This window comes from Mus caroli, chromosome 10 (assembly GCF_900094665.2).
Source record: "Mus caroli chromosome 10, CAROLI_EIJ_v1.1, whole genome shotgun sequence".
Lineage (NCBI taxonomy): Eukaryota > Metazoa > Chordata > Mammalia > Rodentia > Muridae > Mus > Mus caroli.
In genome coordinates this window covers 119,563,787-119,583,549 of record NC_034579.1, presented here as the reverse complement: position 1 = coordinate 119,583,549, position 19,763 = coordinate 119,563,787, and the positions used below count along the sequence as shown (strand labels likewise).

Sequence of the window (19,763 nt, the reverse complement as noted above, 5' to 3'; positions counted from 1 at the left end):
CCACAAAAAAAAAAAAAAAAAAAAAAAAAAAAAAAAAAAAAAAAAAAAAAAAAAAAAAAAAAGGGAAAAAAGAAAACAGGGAGATGGGAAGAACTGGCTAGAGCCACACACTGCTAGAGCAAGGAGGTCCCTCGAGGAAATGGCAGGGCCTTGATTGTCCTTTATTCTCTCTTCTCCCAACCCCCACGCTCCTCTGGGTGACTATTTTGGGTCACCGGCTTTTTCCTTCTGGGCTCTCCCGTGCGGCTCACTCCGCAGCTGGTACGTGACAATGCAGATCTGCGTTGTGAGCTTCCTAAATTGGAAAAACGACTTCGGGCTACGGCTGAGAGAGTTAAGGCCCTGGAGGGTGCACTGAAGGAGGCCAAGGAGGGCGCTATGAAGGACAAGCGTAGATACCAGCAGGAGGTGGACCGCATCAAGGAAGCCGTGCGGTACAAGAGCTCCGGCAAGCGGGGCCATTCTGCCCAGATCGGTGAGTGGATGTCAGCTGGTGAGACCGCATCGCCACCTGAGGCAAACGCAGCCAGTCCCTAAGTGCCAGACCACTCAACGCTTGCTTTTAGCCCCAGCCTTTCCACCAGAGGATGACACTGTCGGTTTGCGGTTTGCTGGGGTTGACCTTGGGATCAGGTAGACTTGGGTAACCGATGACAGCTTTCTCATGGCTGTTTCTTCTGTTCCGTAGCTAAGCCTGTGAGGCCTGGCCACTATCCTGCCTCCTCACCCACCAACCCCTACGGCACCCGGAGCCCCGAGTGTATCAGCTACACCAACAACCTCTTCCAGAACTACCAGAACCTGCACCTGCAGGCTGCGCCTAGCTCCACTTCAGATATGTAGTGAGTGGCGTGGGTATGGCCGCAGTTCCAGCCCAAGGCCATCTGGGCCCTCTGAAGGCGTTAGGGTGGTGTCAGCTCTTGGTCCGTTTAAAAATGCATTTCCTGAGTCACGTGGTTTCTAACCCTTTTCACGGTCTTCTGGGTTGTTGTTAGGAGGTGGGTTCTTTCTCCTTGTCGCCATGATTGGTGACCTCTGTTCCAGGGATAGAAAGGGTGAGTGACCGGGAGGAAGGTGGGCATAGTGGCTCTCAGAGTGGTGGGCTGTGGCTTCCAGGGGCTGCATCTGTATTCTGCTCCTTCCAGCTTTGCCAGCAGCGGAGCCACATCTGTTGCCCCCTTGGCTTCCTACCAGAAGGCCAACATGGACAATGGTAAGTGATGAAGACACAGGGTTCCCAGGGAAGATGAGAGGTGTTTACAACAGACACGAACAGAACCTTCCTCTCACTGGAGGGTCAAACAAAAAGATACTGTCAGGGAGAGCTCAGTGGAACAGCCCGTGCCTAGTGTGGTTTCCGCCCTGCATCCCATTCCTGGTACAATTTTGGAGGGAGGGGTTGTGCCGGGGTTGGGTACGATTCGTGTGGGCCAGCTCTCTCCTAAGGGCTTGCTTAGGTCTCCAGTCAAACCTGCTATTTTCTTTAGAAGTAGCTGCTCCTATTACTGTCTGCCTATCCCCGTCTCTTCTCAGTGAGTGTTTGGGGGCCTTTCTAAAAAGTATAATATACAGCTCTGGAGAGGTGAGGGTAGAGTGCCTCAGTTTACCAGTTCAGAGGCATGGGCTTCAGGATGGGAGGGGCTGTGAAGACTCTTCCCCACACCAGCCTTTTTCTAACCCTGTGTTCTCATCCCTTCAGGAAATGCCACAGATATCAACGACAACAGGTACTCAGACCTGGGTTCTCTGGGTGGGACCCAAAAAAATCGAATAACACTTCTCCAAGAGGACTTCCCCGGAGCTCTGGGGAGGAGGGAAGAAATGAGGCAGGAGATCCAGGCACTCCCATGGGTACTTTCTCCGTACCTTAGGGAACGTTCTGACCTTGGGCAAGGCCTGAGTTTCCTTAGGAAGCATGCATCCTCCCTGACTTCGCCCTTCAGTATCTCAGGCACGCTGTCTGAGTGCTGACCACAGCAGGGGCGGAGCTGATGACAGGCTGTTTCTTCCTCCAGGAGTGACCTGCCGTGTGGCTATGAGGCTGAGGACCAGGCCAAGCTTTTCCCTCTCCACCAAGAGACAGCAGCCAGCTAACTCCCAACCCTGGCCACATATCTGCACTTTCAGGTAGCTGCAGGCCACTTCCCTCCCTAGCCCCAGCCTCCTCCTGTCTGGCCATGGCTGCTTCTCCTGTTCATGTGTATGTTTATATGTTTGTATGTGTCTGTATGTGTGTGTTGTGTGTTTGTGTTGTGTGTGCATGAGTGTACCCACATCTGGAAGCCAAGGTTAGTTGGTGTGGGTGTCTTCATCTGTGTGTGTGTGTGTGTGTGTGCGCTCACATCCACAGGCCAGCCTTAGTGTGGGTGTCTTCCTCTCTCACATTCCATCTTACTTTTTGAGGTCTCTCACAGAACCTGGAGCTTGCTGTTTTGGGGTAGACTGACTGGTCAGTCACCTCCCCACCTTCCCTCTGTCCCCCCCCCATATCTGCCCATTTCTGTCCCCTGGGCCTGGGGTAACAGCCTGGCCTTTATGTAGGTGCTGGGGATCCAAACATAGTCCTCATGTCTGTTCAGTAAGCACTTTGTGACTGAGCCAAAATCTTCCAACTCCTGCTTGGCCCTGTATGGCTGCACGAGGCAGAGGCAGGGAGATCATGAGTTCAAAGGAGTTCTGGATTCACAAGACCCTGTATCAAAAACAAACAGAAACATTTGCTAAAAAGTCCAAATCTCATTCATAGCCAACCCTGACCTCCCATGGCCCCAAGCCTTCCCTTAGGTGCTGCTAGTAATCACAGTACTCATTCCAACCACTAGGGGTCACTGTCATACATTAAAATTTTTGTTAAAGGCAAGGGCTGCTGTCCATTGGTCTACTACCTTGTGCCTTTACCCTAAAATAGCCTTAAAATAGCCTTAGATACACAAAGATGTCTAAGCCACCTCGTGTAAAGGTGATGTCTGCACTATTCCTGCCAGACTCTGGCGCTGTCTGACTCGGTGTCTCTAGCTAGAAACAACAGTCCGGTCAGTAAAAATGGAAACCAGCTGCCTCCCCATCCACTAACCCTCCAGCTTCAACACCTCCCTCTTGCCAAGTCCCTGATCACACCAGGACCCCTCCTTGTTCCTGGTGTCACCGGGCATATTCCATGCTTGTTTTAGACCCCAGATGGACAGAGGGACCTATGTTGTGGTCCACTTTATAGCTCCTTTGCTGAATCAAGAGAAAATGTCCAGTCTCTTGCTGAGATGCACTAGGCCGCATCCCTCCCAGGCTTTCCCCGGACAGTGGCTCAGGCAGAAAAGCAGGAGAGAGAGAGACGTGTTAAGGGGGAGAGGATGCTGGCAAGACTTGGGGTGGAGAAACATGGACTGGCTGGCAGTGGCGGGTGGGGCTGGCTTCGTGGTGTTAAAGGAACTGTAAACCAAAGTGTGTTCTATGTTGTCTGTTCCTACACAGAGGCCAGGCTGGGCTGGCTCCTCACACCCTCTTTCTCTTTCTTCCCCAGTTTCTAAGAGGGACTGAGGCCTCTTCTCTCAGCATGCTGCAAAACCTGTGGTCTCTGACACTAACTCCCTCCCCAGCCCGTGATGTTGGACTGTTTGATGTCTCCTCCTATTCCGTATCTCTTTGTACTCTGTATCTATCTATCAGAAGCTGCTGCTGTGTCTCTCCTCTCTGTCCTCCCCTCTAAGTATCTGATGATGTATTTAGCAGTTTTTAAGCATAGTCTCCCTTCCTCGTTGGGCGTTAGGGAGGAGGGAAATGTCTCTTCTTTCTTCCATAGACTCGTTTCTTACACCGAGTGATGTCAGTCACTGAGTAGAGGTCACAAAAGATAAAGGAAAAATGGGAGCGGGGAGGCTGCCCTCCTCCTCTCTCACAAACACACGTGTACACGCACACACGCATGCACACACACAGTGTACATACAAAGCCTTAAGCAGAGGAATGTCTTAGCATCTACGAAAAGAGAGAAATAGGCCCCCACCCCCTTCTTTACACAGAACACAGAGGAGGCCCCAGCGGAAGGTTGCGACATCGCTCTCTCCCTCACACATACGCACCCCTCACCAGAGTCAGCACACTGGAGGTGGTCTCCTCTGTCCTGTGAGGTCTGCCTTGTGCTCCCTTCCCCGGTTGGAGAGCATGGACTACTCAAGGGACTGTTTCCCTTTCTGGCCCAAGCCTCTTGTACTTTCCACTCCAGATATCACAACCAGAACTTAGAGTTGGTTTAAAACATCTTCTGAAAATTCGAGAAGGCGGACTGCTGAGAAACCGCTGCTCATCTGTCTGTGCCAATAGTTATACGCAGGTGGAGTCGGAATGGTCGGCTCCCTGGCTCTGGGGAGTGAGCAGGCTGAGGGACTACTGTGTGCTACTCTGTCACAGAACCCTCAGGTTGAAGCTACAAGCTCGTTCTTTCTCCCATATTGGGCTGTGTGTGCTTCCCACCCCTGACTTTGGTTTGGGGCTTCCAGTTTATTGGCATAATCGCCGTCTCTAGATGCCGTCCCTTCAGAATGGAATCTGGCCTGTTCCCAGTATACCTTCCTCCCCCAAACAGAGTTCCTTCTGTAATCTCCATCTGGTCCCAAGTGCACTTTAAAGACAGGGGTGGGGGAGCAGGTTGGAGCATGGTGGCAGGCGGCCTCCCTGACACAGGAAAAAGCTCTGCTGTTGATCCCAGCACTGCAAAAGCAAAAAAGCAAAAGCTGGGTGTAGTGGCTCACACTTTCCAATGTTGCTCTCAGGAAGCTGAGGTAGGAAAATTGCTAAATTTGAGGCTATCCTGGACTACACAGTTAGATCCAGGAGAGCTTGTACTATGACAGGAGGAAATCCTATCTCAGAATGAAGGAAAGGAAGGAAGGAAGGGAAGGGAAGAAGGAAGAGAAAAAAAGGAAGGAAGGAAGGAAGGAAGGAAGGAAGGAAGGAAGGAAGGAAGGAAGGAAGGGAAGGGAAGAAGGAAGAGAAAAAAAGGAAGGAAGGAAGGAAGGGAAGGGAAGAAGGAAGGAAGGAAGGAAGGAAGGAAGGAAGGAAGGAAGGAAAAGTAAGGAAAGGGAGGAAGGAAGGAAGGAAGGAAAGAAAGAAAGGAAGGAAGAAAGAAAGAGAGGAAAGGAAGGAAGCGGGGACAGGACAATTTTTTTTCTGAACTGGCGGGGGCTAAGAGCTTGAAATTAATGCTTTCCCCACTGCCATCTCAGCTCAGGTCCCCTCCTGCCCAGCACTGAAGAGGACGGACGTTGCTTTAGTTCAGATGGTCCTGTCCTCCCATCTGCTAAGGTATTTTTCCAGACAGCTACAGGGATGAAGGTCAGTACTCAGCGAGTATCCAGATACCCAGTCCATCCCAGGACTGGAGACCAGGGCTCTCCAACAGAGGGCAGCCTGCAGTCCAGACCCTGCTAGGCCTGGGAGGAAAACTCCCTGTGGGTGACAGCTGGCAACTATGGGCTGTAGTGGCTGTGACTCCCTCAAGGGGCCGTTTCTGCTCTGTAGGGAGTGATCGAGATGAAGACAGTATCAGACTGGCATGGGAGAACTCCCAAGTGACAATTTTCAAACACTTCAGAATAAATCTGATGTAGGATGACTAAGCTGAACCCAGGGCTTTGACCATGGCTTAGTGGTACCATGCTAAGACACTTAGTGTGACAAGTCTGAGGGTTCAGTCTATCTCTGGAACCGCAAACAACATGAAACAACCAAAATGGTAAAGTAATTCAGAGCTAGGAACGTTGTTATAATTTCTTTCTTTCCATACCCCCCTCACAGTGGAAAATGCTTCATTCATTTGCCAGAGGGGTCCAGTCTGCTCCCCCCACACTCTAAAACCACAACTCAAAAGAAAGGTCAGGAGGTGCAGACAAATCGAAAGCCTCAGACACAGTGGGCAAGGAAGGAAAAGGGCGTTCTCTGTGGCTCATGCCGGCAGGATGAGGATGCTTGGGATTCTGAGGGAGTTTGCATGATCTTGTCACCAAACGATCCTTTTCAAAATACAAGTGAGGAGATGTGGAGGCGTGCAGCAGAGCAGATGAGGAGGGGGGCGGCAAGATGTAAGGGACACGGCCATTTGCTATGCTAAAGAAACAGCCCTTCACCTGAAGGTTCTCACCACACCCTCCCCCTTACCTTCACTACATCCCTTTCAGAGAGCCAGGCCACCACCCGGGCCCCTGGCCCACCCACTTACATCTGCCAAAGTGAAATGTTGCATGCCGGCGTGGAAGACAAACCAAACCGCACAAATCCCAGTGTGTATTTACTTGGTGGACACAAATATCTTTAAAATAAAATAACTTCGATGACGACTTGCTGTTGCTTCTTATTCATTTTTCAGGGGGCTTTTGTTTGCCTTTTGTTGATACAAGTTTTGCCTGCACATATTTACGTGTACCTTGTATGTGCCTGGTGCCCTTAGGATGCTGGAGTAGGGCACTAAATCCTGAGGAACTGGAGGTACCAATGGTCGTAAGCAGGGATGTGGGCAGTGAAAACTGAGCCCTGGTCCTCTATGAGAGAAGAGAGAAGGAGTGCTCCTAACCACAGAACCGGCACATTAGCCCAGGGAGGTGGTCTGCATGAGAAAGGATGGGCCTTAGAGGCTCTGGAGGTTTGAATACTCGTCCCCCAGCCTGCGGAGCCGCTCCCCTCGGGAAGGATTAGGAAGTGTGGCCTTGGAGGAGCTGTGCCTTTGGGGGCTGGCTCTAAAGTTCCAAAGCCACATAGCATTCCGATAGTGCTCTCTGCGTCCTCATGCTGTGGATATGATGTAAACTTCAAGCTGCTATTGCACACACACCCCCTCCAGCATGATGGAACAGGCCTCCCTACCTGCTGCCACGCTCCCCGCCATGATGGTCATGGACTCTAAACCTCTGGAACTGTGAGCCCCAAATTAAATGTTCCTTGTTACAGAATGCCTGGGTCCTGGTGTTTTGTTACAGCAAAAAAGAAAAAAAAAATAAAAAAGAAGGAAAGAAAGAAAGGGAGAAAGAAAGAAAGAAAGAAAGAAAGAAAGAAAGAAAGAAAGAAAAAGAAAAGAAGAGAAAAGAAAAGAAAAGAAAAGAAAAGAAAAGAAAAGAAAAGAAAAAATAAGAGTAAGGGGCTGGAGAGATGGCTCAGCAGATAAGAGCACTGACTACTCTTCCAGAGGTCCTGAGTTCAATTCCCAGCAACCACATGGTAGCTCACAAACACCTATAAAAGGATCAGATGCCCTCTTCTGGTGTGTCTGATGGCAGCTACAGCAGACTCATAAATAAAAATAAACCTTTTTTTGAAGTATGTAAATGTATATTTATGCTATAGCTTATTCAACCATCCCACTATTGGTGGATATCCAGGCTGGTTATGAACTTTAAGAGAACGTGTATCCTGCTCTCTTCATGTTCTCACCCAGACCTTCGTGGTCCCTAAGCCAGTTACTTCCCATGCCCCCTCCCCCATGTCTCTGCTACCCTTGACAACAGCTCAGTTCTGCTGCCCCACGATCAGCTAGCATGATCGTTCTTTCAATCTCCACCTCTGTTCCTCTCTCAAGGCACCTGTGCTGGAGGAAGCTAGACAGTCAGAACACTGGAGCCACTGAGGGAGGAAACTGTACTGTCAGAAGGTTGGGGCCACCCGTGATGAGTTTACAAACTCATCTGGCCCTTGGTGCAGCCCTCCCCCTCCCCCGATGCGTTCCTGTTCAGTTTGCCCTGCCTGCTGTCCAGAGCACCTGGTCTAGATCCTAAGTCTCCTAGAACCACTCTTCTTGGAGACAACCTTGCTTCTGGGTTAAAGACAAGACCAAGGGAATCAAGTGTGAAGTCCTGTTGCATGAGACTTCCTGGGGAGACATGAGCAAGTGTCTACTTAGCCCAAATAAGAGAATCCCTGACAGACCAAAGTAGGGATACCACCAGTGTGTGACTTGGCAAACCCGTGTGTTTATTGGGGGTACTTCTGGAACGTGAGTGAGAGCTTACTTACAGGAGCAGAAATGACTTAGAGACAGCTGCATCACCAGAGCCCACTGTAGCTCATGAAACCTGGAAGCAGCGCCATCCATCTCTCTCTTTCAAGCAGTTCGGTTGGTCTGAGCCTCTTCAGGCAGCTCAGGGGTCTCTGTTCCCTCAAGGCAGCTCAGCCTGTCTGAGTCTCTCAGCACTCCTTATTGTTTACCTATGCTTAAGGAGGGAAGGACCGAGTGTATCTGCTCAGTTTCGGGGACTTCCTGAGCCTAGCAGGATTCCCCTCGAGATGAAATGTTTCCTCTCCCTTTAGAATGAGCATCCCGTCTGCAGGGCTTGCTTTTTCCCAGATGGAAGCTTTTCCTCTTGCATACACAGATCTCCATGCTTACACTTTCAGGTATTTTATTGCTATTTCCTCCAAATTAAGATGTTATCTCTTTGGGAGAGGAAGGAAGATAATCAGTGAGTTATCAGGTTCAGAGCACTATAAAGAAAGTCTGGCCTTTGGGAGGCAGAGGCAGGTGGATCTCTGAGATTAAGGCCAGTCTGGGCTAGGACAGCCAGGGCTATGTAGAGAGACCTGCCTCACAACAAACAAACAAACAAACAAAAAAACACAAAAGAAAACAGCAAAAAAGAAAACTAAAGGAAGGTACAAGACTCAGAAAAGGCACTCAGAGAATTATGAGTTGCAAGGTTCTAAGGTTGTATTAGCAAGAGAGATTCCCAGGGACAGGGGAACTTAGTACTTTCCTGCAGGGACCTCCAGAGGTACAACCTCGAAGAGGTCACTGCTTGGCTCTTCAGTGATACATTTGTCTTTGAGTCACTCCTGCAACCCCTCACCCCTACTTCAATAAGTAACCCCTTACCCCCACAATAAGCAACCCCTCACCCCTACTTCAGTAAGCTGTGCCCCTCCCCCAACCCATCAGTTCACCAAGCTAGAGTCAGGTGGAATCCTTTCTTTAATTGATCTAGCATGAGCCGTCGTCCATTCACATCGTGAGAGGCCATACAGCTAGTGCCCCGCAAGGCCCAGCAGGGCCAAAGATCAGCTGAGGGGCTGTTCCCTGGTGAGGGGGGTAAGGCTGCAGCTGAGGATGCCCTCTGAGGTGGAAGAGTTGGGAGGAGATGCTGAAAGGGCTACCTCTCTTTGCGGCGGTGTGCTTCCTGCTGTAATGGCACTTGTACACTTTCTGTTATCTGGGGTGAGATACACAACCAAGGCTGAGGCACCATGGGGGTGGGGTGGGTCCCAAGGATGCTGTCTTCCTCCTTGATGAGCAGGGTCCTCTACATGAGTATGGGATACCCTCCAGATAGCGGATGCAACATGTGTTATGTTGTCCCTGAAGCAGCAGGCAAGAGAAGAATTGTAAGCAGCTGTTGTCGAGTTGCTTGGCTTTTGCTGTGAACGTTCAGTCATCCAAACAGGGTTCAGCTGTCTACCCAGAAAGAACTTACCATGGAAGAGGGCTAATTATGAAAGCAGGGGTAGGGGCAGGGGGACACTACAGATGTATTCTCTGCTGAGCCTGATAAAGGGAAGGATAAATGGGGGTGTTGGTTTGCCATGCCTTATAGAAGGCGAGCCAGCCATAAAGAGAAGGAAAGTGCAATTTAGATCTGCAATAAAGCACTGGAAAGATGGTTCAGAGGTTAAGAGCATCAGCTAGTCTTCCAGAGGTCCAGAGTTCAATTCCCAGCAACCAAATGGTGGCTCATAACCATCTGTAATGAGATCTGGCGTCCTCTTCTGGCCTGCAGGCAGAACGCTGTACATGTAATAAATAAATAAATCTGAAAACTAAAAACTAAATTCTGCACCAAATACCTTTTCCTGGGATAATAATAAAAAAAATCTTAGAGCCCGTTGGGAGAGAATTAGTGAAGAAGGGGAGCGAGGGAGGACAGAGAAGAGATGACCCTGGCCAGAGACTCAGAGACTTAACTCAGAGAAAGGGATGAAATGAGGTCCTTAATAATGGTCCAGTTCGAGAAACGAGTGATCAGGGAATACTGTGCAGCTGAATTGCTGGCATTGGCACTGCCTTTTTAAAATTTTTATTTACTTTTATTTTATGTGCATTGGTGTTTGAGGGTGTCAAATTCCCTGGAAATGGAATTACAGACAATTTTGAGCCACCATGTGATTGCTGGTAATTGAACTCAGGACCTCTGGAAGAGCAGCCAGTGCTCATAACCACTGAGCCATCTCTCCAGCCCCCTGGTACAGACTTGTAAACAAGAAACGAAATGTAATCTACAGCCTGGCTGGTGAAGCTGGGGGGACACCTGGGAAGTTGCAATCCGAGGCTGTGGAAGTGAAGAATCTGAATATAACCACCCAGCACTGCCTGAGACAAAACTGCATTGTCGGAGGCAATGGAAGAGCTGTCCAAGGGTCCAATCGGTGGGCACATGTGTCCATGAGGGACACCTGGCTATTATCAGCTGAGGTATGAGAGGTTTGAGTATCAGAGAGCGATTGGAAGACAGGCATTCCTGAGAGAAGTGAGTGTTTGACAGCAGTAGTTTATAATTATACATACATACATACATATTATATCACATAGTTCCATCTAATACATAGTTATGTAATATATACAATATACAGTAGACATGTAGTATACATATCATATATATATGTATACACACACACACACATATATATATATTTACTTAGCACACCATTTCCACTGGAAACTGCTACAGTCATGAAGACAGCTGTTGGACAGACTTACAGCAGCGCTGAGCCAGATGCTGTGATTGCTGTAGATCTGCCCCTCACTTTTAGGCTTTGGTCTCTGCGTGTTGGCTTCTTGGGGACTTTCCGCGTTATGCTTCATTTCATGTCTGAGTCTTTTTAGGAAGGTCCTAAAGTTACTATCCCTTCTGTTTTTAGGGCGATAACTTTATCTGGCAGTGTTTAGAAATCTTCCTTATGCCCTGGAGCTCGAGATGAGCACAGAGAAGCACTAAGCTAGGGATTTCTAGTTGAGGCCGTGACCCCAGGAATCTTCTTGGGGGATTCCCACTAAGCAAACTCAGACTGTATCATTGGAACAGGGTAAACTTAGAAATGATTGACTAACTCTGACTGGCCAGGAGAATTGGTAACAGATTCAAAACCTCTTTTTATAATACACTTAGCATTCTCTGAAAATGTAAAGATCATACAGGATCATACAGGCACACGCCCAGAGGAATAGAACTCAGTAAATACGATAGATAAACTAAAATAATCTTTTCCTACTTTATGGCAAGAATGATAAAAAAAATACAGGTTAAGAGGTGTTAAGTATTCATCTGCTGTTATTAAAAAGAGTTGTTCAGGGGCTGGAAAGATGGCTCAGTGGGTAAAAGCACTGACAGCTATTCTGAAGGTCTTGAATTCAAATCCCAGCAACCACATGGTGGCTCACAACCACCCGTAATGAGATCTGACGCACCTCTTCTGGTGTGTCTGAAGTCAGTTACAATGTGCTTATATATAATAATAAACAAATAATAATAAAAAAGAGTCATTCAGATATTTTCGGGAATGGGGTCTGGAATGCTCTAAAACTACAAACCCTGCCAGGCTAAAAACAGCCTGTCATACAATAAATGTGTTTGCTTTGTGTGGAGAGCTTTTGGGGCTGCATCTAGGAATTTGGCAAGAGTTTGACATTGGGCTAGGACAGGAAGTAGGCTCAAGGTAAATACAGCTGAGGAGTGTGTTCTTTGTGTCTTGTTAACACCCTGAGTACAGTAATCATGGGACCTTTGTTTATGTTTTGTTTGTTCCTCGGCTACTTTGTTTATGCCTTAGGACTGACCATATTCTTTGTATGTACCTAGAATGATATAAAAGCAGACTGGAAAAAGATAAACCCACTTCTGCCTCAGAACTTGCCGGGGTCATACCATAATGCCATAATGTTGTCTAATTGTCTTTTTTTTTTTTAATTTAATCCTCATTCCCTCCTTTGAGACTCTGTTGACTGAGCTGGCTTGGTCAGCTGTGGCAGAAACATTCTTTAGTCTTTGAATTGGAATTATAGGGCTAATAATAAAAATAAAATTGGTTCTATTTGCACTTTCTAATTGTGACTAAACTTGTAACCCGGGACATGTGATGAAAAAACCAAACACGTGTCTGGAGACAAACTGATATAATCTGTACTTCTCAGATAATCACAAAACTGCCTTTGTTCGGTGAAACCCGAATAAATAAGGAAGCAACCTGACTGCTGGTCAGCCAGAAGTGCAAGATTCCCCTGACTGCAGTGTCTGACTCGCTCCTTCCTCTCACACTCCTCATCTTTTGGGAAAACTCTGTCGACCCTGGGGCCGGCCCCTGGCATTTACTTTGACTTTTGGAGATAGAGACAGACTCTTGTTATGTAGCGCTGGGTCGCCTGAACCTCACTTTGTAGAAAAGTCTTGAAGACACAGAGATCTGCCTTGCTCTGCTCTGTGTCATGAGACAGGAGCATGACAGTGAATGCAAATGGCTTAGACTGATAAGTTATTCTCTGCTGGTTAAAATGAGCCAATTCAAGCCAGGTTCAACTATATATAAAGGCAGGTTTAACGGGAAGCTGCTCTCAGGCCGGCAAGTTCACAAGGAAGGAAACCAGGGATGCCATCATGGGAAGGGAGACTGTAATGAGAATTTTTTTTAATGTATTTATTTTATGTATTTGACTGCCCTATCTGTGTGTACACCTGTGTGCCAGAAGAGGGCATCAGACCCCAATATAGACGGTTGTAAGCCACCATGTGGTTTCTGGGAATTGAACTCAGTACCTCTGGAAAAGTAGCCAGTGCTCTTAACTGCTGAGTCAAAGAGAATCTTTTATAAGCATCGCCTGTCAATAAAAAAGCGGATGGCCAATGAGCTGAGGCAGGTAATAGGAGGTGGGACACTGGCAGGAAGTGAGAGGATTCTGGGAAATTGAGAGAGACTAAAAGGAGATGGTGTGTGTGTGAGTGTGAGTGTGTGAGAGAGAGTGTCTGTGTGTGTGAGTGAGAGTGTGTGAATGTGAGAGTGTGAGTGAGAAGAGTGTGTGAGTGTGAGTGAGTGTGTGTGAGAGTGTCTCTGTGTGTGTGAGAGAGTGTGTGTGTGTGTGAGTGAGAGTGTGTGAGTGTGAGAGAGTGTGTGAGTGTGAGTGAGAGAGAGAGAGAGAGACAGAAACAAAGAGAGAGAGAGAGAAGGAAGAAGCAGAATTGAAGGCGAGGTAACTAACCATAGCTAACCTTGTGGAACACACCGAGTCATTGAATGGGTTGAATCAGTTACGAGCCAGTCAGGGATTGAGTGGAAGCTTGTGGCCAAGGCATTTATTATTAAATATTAGTCTCAGCGTCGTTATTCTGGTAGGAGGGGCTGGGAAAGAGGAAAATGGATTTTAATTTTTTTATAGGAGACAGAGGTGAGGGGGATGAGAAAGAGAAAAACATACATGCAGAGAGAAGGAAGGGGGAGGGAAAGGAAAGGAAGAGCAAGAGGGAGTGGGGGCGGGGGGAGAGGCCCCAAAATGTCTGGACTATACAGGAAAGAGCCTCTGAAGGAAGAACAGCCCAGCCCCTGGGCTGGAGAGTTCAGGGTTGGAGGTGGTGTATGCCAGGTAGGGACTGAGGGATGCTGGGAGAACCTGGGGCCGCCTGGAGTGCTTGAAAAAGGCACTTCAGCCCCATGTCCCAGTGTCTGAAACCAAACAGGACTAATGTGTAAACTGGGCTTACAAAGTGCAAATTCTTTAAAGAAGAGAGGAGAGGAGTTGCAGCACTTCCTCTTGGCACTTGGGAAACAAGCAAGTGGATCTCTGTGAGTTCAAGGCCAGCCTGGTCTACATAGAGAACTCCAGACCATCTAGTGAGACCTATTTCAAGAAGGGCAAGGGTGGGTGGGGGAGGAAGAAGACAAAGAAGTTTGCTGTCTTAGTTAGGGTTTCACTGCTGTGAATAGACACCATGGCCAAGGCAGCTCTTACGAGGACAGCATTTCATTGGGGCTGGCTTACAGGTCAGAGGTTCAGTCCATTATCATCAAGGCGGGAGCATGGTACCGTCCAGGCAGACATGGTGCAGGAGGAGCTGAGAGTTCAAGAACTTGTTCCAAAGACAAACAGGAGAAGACTGCTCTTAGGCGGCTAGGACTAGGGTCTTAAAGGCCATATGCAGAGTGACACACTTCCTTCACCAAGACCACTCCCACTCCACCAAGGCCACACCTCCAAATAGTATCACTCCTTGGGTCAACCATATTCAAACCATCACTTCTGCACTTCTGCCCTTATCACTTAGGGAAATTTAGCTAGATTTGTGTGAATCTACCATTCCTAGGAGAGAAAACTGACCAGAAACCAAAGTCAGCACTGTGAGCCTCTAAGGATATAAAATTGAGCAACAGTTTACCAAAGGATGCATTCTAGGCGTGGTGGACACTGTTGGCTAAGCCTGGGACCCTTTCAACAGCCAGATGTGGCTCAAGGAGAGGTTGTGGCCACCATGCTGGAGAGCCAGCTCTGGTCGCAGGCATGCAGCAGCAGACCTCCTAGATGAGGTCAGATGGCTCATGGGAAAGGACTTGATTATGAAGGGCTACAAGGAGAAATGTTCTTCATCCATATTGCTGTACCCAGCACTGCCATTTTGTTTTGTGCTTGTTTTGTTTTGTTTTGTTTTGTTTTGTTTTGTTTTTCGAGACAGGGTTTCTCTGTATAGCCCTGGCTGTCCTGGTACTCACTCTGTAGACCAGGCTGGCCTCGAACTCAGAAATCTATCTGCTTCTGCCTCCCAAGTGCTGGGATTAAAGGCGTGTGCCACCACTGCCCGGCTCAGCACTGAGAGTTTGATGAAGATATGCTTGTGACATACTGGTCCTTGTTAACATTTTTGAAGTATCTCCTTAACCACCTCTGACCAACTGGCATTCCCTTAGAACAGATGGTGCTGGGCCTTCAGAGATCTTGCCTACCCTCTTTAGAAAGAATCTGTTATGCAACACTCATGCATGAGCATAGTGCAGGTTTGGAAAGGCATCGTGGAAGAGTTGAAGCCACAGTTAAGGAACCTAAAGGAAAGTATCATGCATGGATGATGTTTTGTTAAGGCTACTGCCATTGCTGTGACAAAACGCCATGACCAGAAGCAGCTTGGGGAAAAGAGGGTCATCTGGCTTACATATCCTGAATCACAGTCCAACCGTGGGGAGCAAAAGCAAGAACTCAAGCCAGGCAGAAGTCTAGAGGCAGGAGCTGATGGCCATGGACAACTGCTGCTCCCTCGTCGTGGCTTGCTCAGCTCGCTTTTTTATAGAATCTAGGACCACTAGCTCAGGGATGGCACCGCCCACCATGGGCTGGGTCCTCACCCATCAATCATCAATTAAGAAAATGCCTTACAGGCTTGCCTACAGCCTGGCATTATGGAGGCATTTTCTCAATTGAGGCTCCCTCCTCTCAGATGATTCTACCTTGTGTCAAATTGACATGAAATAAGCCAGTGTGGGTAGAAAAGGATGTTCCCAGAACCAATAAGGTTATTGAATAATATCCCAGTGATAAGAATAAGATATCTTCCTATAAATTGAGGCCAAAAGCAAATGCCAGAAGTAGATGACAAGATCCTACCTACTATTGGAGACCCTGAATTCTCTGTCTATAGGGCACAGAGAAGCCCAGTTGGGACTGATCGGGATGTGCCTTCCCTGCCAGCTGGCTTTCACAGTGCCAAAAGGCACTACGCATTCTCTTGGGTATAATTCTTACCAACAGTTCTGCTCAGTTATGGATACTGTGTCCTGTGCTACCAACATGCCAGGGAAGATTTGCCCACTGGAGCAACAACAGTTGTGTAACTAAGTGCTTTCCTAAGGGAGTGAATTAAGCTTTGGTGCTGTAAGCTAGGCAAAGATCTGCGGTGGAAGCTTTCAGCCTTCTCAGAGGGAAACTTCCCTTTCCCCTAGTGGCCACTGAAGAGAGTCATAATAGACCAAGCTTTGAGACTGCTGAAGTGGTCCGATGCTCAGTGGTAAATGGGGGGGGGGGGATCCACACATCTGTATCACCCCTTCCAAGGCTCGGGCAACATCTCAGAAGAGAGGGAAGAAAGGATAGTCAGGAAGGATGGGGAGTTGGTAACTATTTCCTCTGAAGGGAGGAGGGGTGGGCTGGTGAGATGGCTCAGCGGGTAAGAGCATTGGTTGCCCTTCCGAAGGTCCTGAGTTCAAGTCCCAGCAACCACCTGGTGCCTCACAAACACCCGTAAGGAGATCTGACACCCTCTTCTGGTGCATCTGAAGACAGCTACAATGTACTTATAATAATAAATAAATCTTTGGGCCGGAGCGAGCAGAGGTCCTAAAAAAATTCAACTCCCAACAACCACATGAAGGCTCACAACCATCTGTACAGCTACAGTGTACTCACATACATAAGATAAATAAATTTTGAAGAGAGGGGGGCTCCTAAGACCGGAAGTTCATAAAACGTGTAAGATTCAGGGATCACAGATAGTGATCCTTTTATAAGCCTTTTATAAGAACCACGGGAGAGTCTTCTGTTGAGCTGCTGCAAAGTGGGCAGGAGAGGAGGTGTGACTTCACCTGGGGACGGGCCTTTGGTGACACAGCCTGCTTGGAGTCATTTACACTCCTACAGGTAACTCCTCAGTCCAGCTCCTTCTGTTTGTTGTTTATATCTCGCCAGAAAAGTCACACAGCAAGACATAGCCTTCCCTTCCCCTTACAGCCAAATGATGGCTCTCTTTTCTCTGGACATATTTGTCTTTTGAGACAGGGTCTTACTGTGTATCTCTGGCTGGTCTAGAACTCCCTATGTAGACCAGGCTGGACTTGAACTCAAAGATCCACCCGACTCTGCTTCTGTGTGTTGGCATTTGAAGGTGTGCACTACCACCACGTGCACAGTTGAACTTACATTTTTTTTTTTTTACAGCCGACTCAGAAGCAAGCTGCAGCTTCCTGTCCTGGGACTAGCTATAACCTTTGCTCTCTCTGCTGCATACAATGTTTCTGAGTTGCCCAGTGCACCTAACTCCACTGACCAAGCCAGCTCAGTCAGTCAACTGGGTCTTGAGGGAGGGAGGGAGGGAGGGAGGGAGGGTTGGAAAGAAAAAGACAAGTAGACAACACTATAACACGACTCCAGTCAGTGCAGAGGCTGAAGCGGGTCTATTTTTCTCCAGCCCGCTTTTAGACCATTCTAAGTACATGCGAAGAATAAGGTCAGCTCTAAGGCATAAACAAAGTAGTTAAGGAATGAAGCATAAACACAGATCCCATGGCCACGGTATTCAGAGTCTTAACAAGACCCATCAAGATATAAACAGCACATTCATCTGCTGCCAGAGCCTACTTTCTTGTCCTAGCCCAATGTCAAATTCCTGCCAAATTCCTAGAAGGCGGCCCCCAAAGCTCTCCACACACCACCTTTTGTCTCTGTGTGTCTATGGTTTCTTCTGTGTCTATCTGTCCTTTCTTTATCCCCACCCCAAGTCAGGTTTCCAGGACCAAGCTGTTCAGGATGAGACAGGATCCCTGGCCACGGTGTGGATGTAAGGAACTGAACCCAGGTCATCTGGAAGAGTAGTTAGTGCTCTAGTTGTTGAGCCGTCTCTCTAGCTCTATTTTAACTAATAAAAACGTTACATTTATTTATTGTGTATGTGTGGGTAGGCCCGTGTATGTGGAGGTCAGAAGACAACGGGTGGGAGTTGTTTCTCTCCTTCCCTCATATAGGTTCTGGGGGTAGGCCTTAGGTCATCAGGCTTGGCTTTACACAGACGCATCTCAACAGCGCTGCACCCGGCCTCTTTTATGATGCTCTGTCCCAGTGTCCTTTGCTTGTTCTGAGAAAAGTCACTCATGACCACAGAGTCCACGGCAATCCTTAAACCTGTATCCCCAGTCCAGATGGCTCTGCTAAACACTGGGCCCTTTTCCAGTCAGCCACAGCCTGGGACTTCCTCCTGTCTGTCGAAGCTCACACCCTCAGTGAATTCTCCAAACTGACCTTGAGCTGTTTTTATTTAGTCATGTGCTTCTTTATTTATTGTGGAACCTGGGAATGAGCCCAGGTCTTGCACATGCTAGCCAAACACTGTAGCACTGAGGGACACTTCTGGCCTCAAACCGGGTGCCTGTAGATGCCATTTCATCTTCACTGGGTTAGCTCACCATCAGTACACAGATTTTGGCAATGTTCGTCATCCACCAGAATGTCGGACGGAATAAACATTCTACCAGTGTAAAGCAAAGAGGGTCTCCTGTGCCCGTGTCCATCTCTAGCCTTATGTCTTCACTTTATGTCTTCTGTCTTCCTTTTGGTCTTCATCTTTGTATACTGCTCTTTCCCTAGGAAGCCTTTCAACATCTTGCTCTGAACTTACCTTGTCATTTATTTATTTTGGTTTTTCCAAACAAGGTTTCTTTGTGTAACCCCGGCTCTCCTGGAACTTGCTCTGAAGACCAGATTGGCCTGGAACTTAGAGATCTGCTTCCCTCTGCCTCCTAGAGTGCTGGATTAAAGGCATGCACCACCACTGCCCGGCATGTCCTTATCTCTTAATACTGCAGCCTTCTCATTGGCTAGTCTGCGTCTTTAGACTTTTAATTCCTCTAGGGTAGAATTTTTCCTTTGATCAAACAGAGGAGAATCAGCCCCAAAATGGTAGTGGCTTCCAATTATGTTCTCAGTAAATACCTGTTGGCTAGATGAATTAATGAACGAATTAAAAAAAAAAAAACAACTTGGAGCCATGACCAAAAATTTCATATTTCTAGAAGATGAAGAGATGACTTAGCTGGGCATGGTGGCACACGCCTTTAATCCCAGCACTTGGGAGGCAGAGGCAGGCAGATTTCTGAGTTCGAGGCCAGCCTGGTCTACAAAGTGAATTCCAGGACAGCCAGGGCTATACAGAGAAACCCTGTCTCAAAACAAAACAAACAAGAAAACAAACAAACAACCCCCCTCCAAAGAGAGAGAGAGAGAGAGAGATGGCTCAGCGGGTGAGAGCACTGACTGGTCTTCCAAAGATCCTGAGTTCAAATCCCAGCAACCATATGGTAGCTCACAACCATCCATAATGAGATCTGACACCCTCTTCTGGTGTGTCTGAAGACAACTACAGTGTACTTATTTAAAATAATAAACTAGCGGGGCTAACCAGAGCGAGCAGAGGTCCTAAATTCAATTCCTAACAACCACATGAAGGCTCACAACTACAGTGTACTCATATACATAAAATAAATAAATCTTTAAAAAAAAAAAAAAAAGAGCATGCTCGACTCCCAGCTCCCACAACTCCAGTTCGGAGGATCCGACGCCCTCCTCTGGCCTCCGGGGCACTGAACTTACATCGTGCCAGCCAAACACTTATATATATAGAACAATTAAATATATATATTTAAATTTGTCATGTCTGCAACCCCAACTTCATGGAGTCTGCAACCCTAACTTCATGGAGGACCAATCCACACTTCCATAATACCCAAACTTGGTACCGAGAATGAGGCAGGGGATAGCAAGTTTGAAGCCAGCCTGGACTAAGCAAGGAGACCGGTCTCAAACAGAACGTTCGCCTATGGACAGAGCACATCCACTAGCAACTGGACAGAACCGGAAGCGACAGAAGCGCCGCCCTGCACAGCGCCAACCCCGCATCCCTGCGAGCGCAACCCGCGCCAGGTGACCGCCGGGCGGCCGAGGGGGTGGAGCCAGCCCCGCCGGCCCCGCCCCGCTCGCGCCCCGCCCCGCTCGCGCGCCC

At 48.0% G+C, this 19,763-nt stretch overlaps 1 protein-coding gene across 1 annotated transcript in view; it reads left to right on the top strand.

Moving 5' to 3' along the window:
• Positions 1 to 4,930, top strand: part of Kif5a (kinesin family member 5A) — a 38,291-nt gene extending 33,361 nt beyond the window's left edge. Inside the window, exons 23-28 of the mRNA XM_021173508.2 lie at positions 259 to 475; positions 689 to 842; positions 1,146 to 1,213; positions 1,700 to 1,727; positions 2,016 to 2,127; positions 3,518 to 4,930. Coding sequence (XP_021029167.1) covers positions 259 to 475; positions 689 to 842; positions 1,146 to 1,213; positions 1,700 to 1,727; positions 2,016 to 2,094 — 546 coding nt within the window. The 3' untranslated portion in view covers positions 2,095 to 2,127; positions 3,518 to 4,930. The remainder of the gene's footprint in view (positions 1 to 258; positions 476 to 688; positions 843 to 1,145; positions 1,214 to 1,699; positions 1,728 to 2,015; positions 2,128 to 3,517) is intronic.
• Positions 4,931 to 19,763: the final 14,833 nt, after the last annotated feature.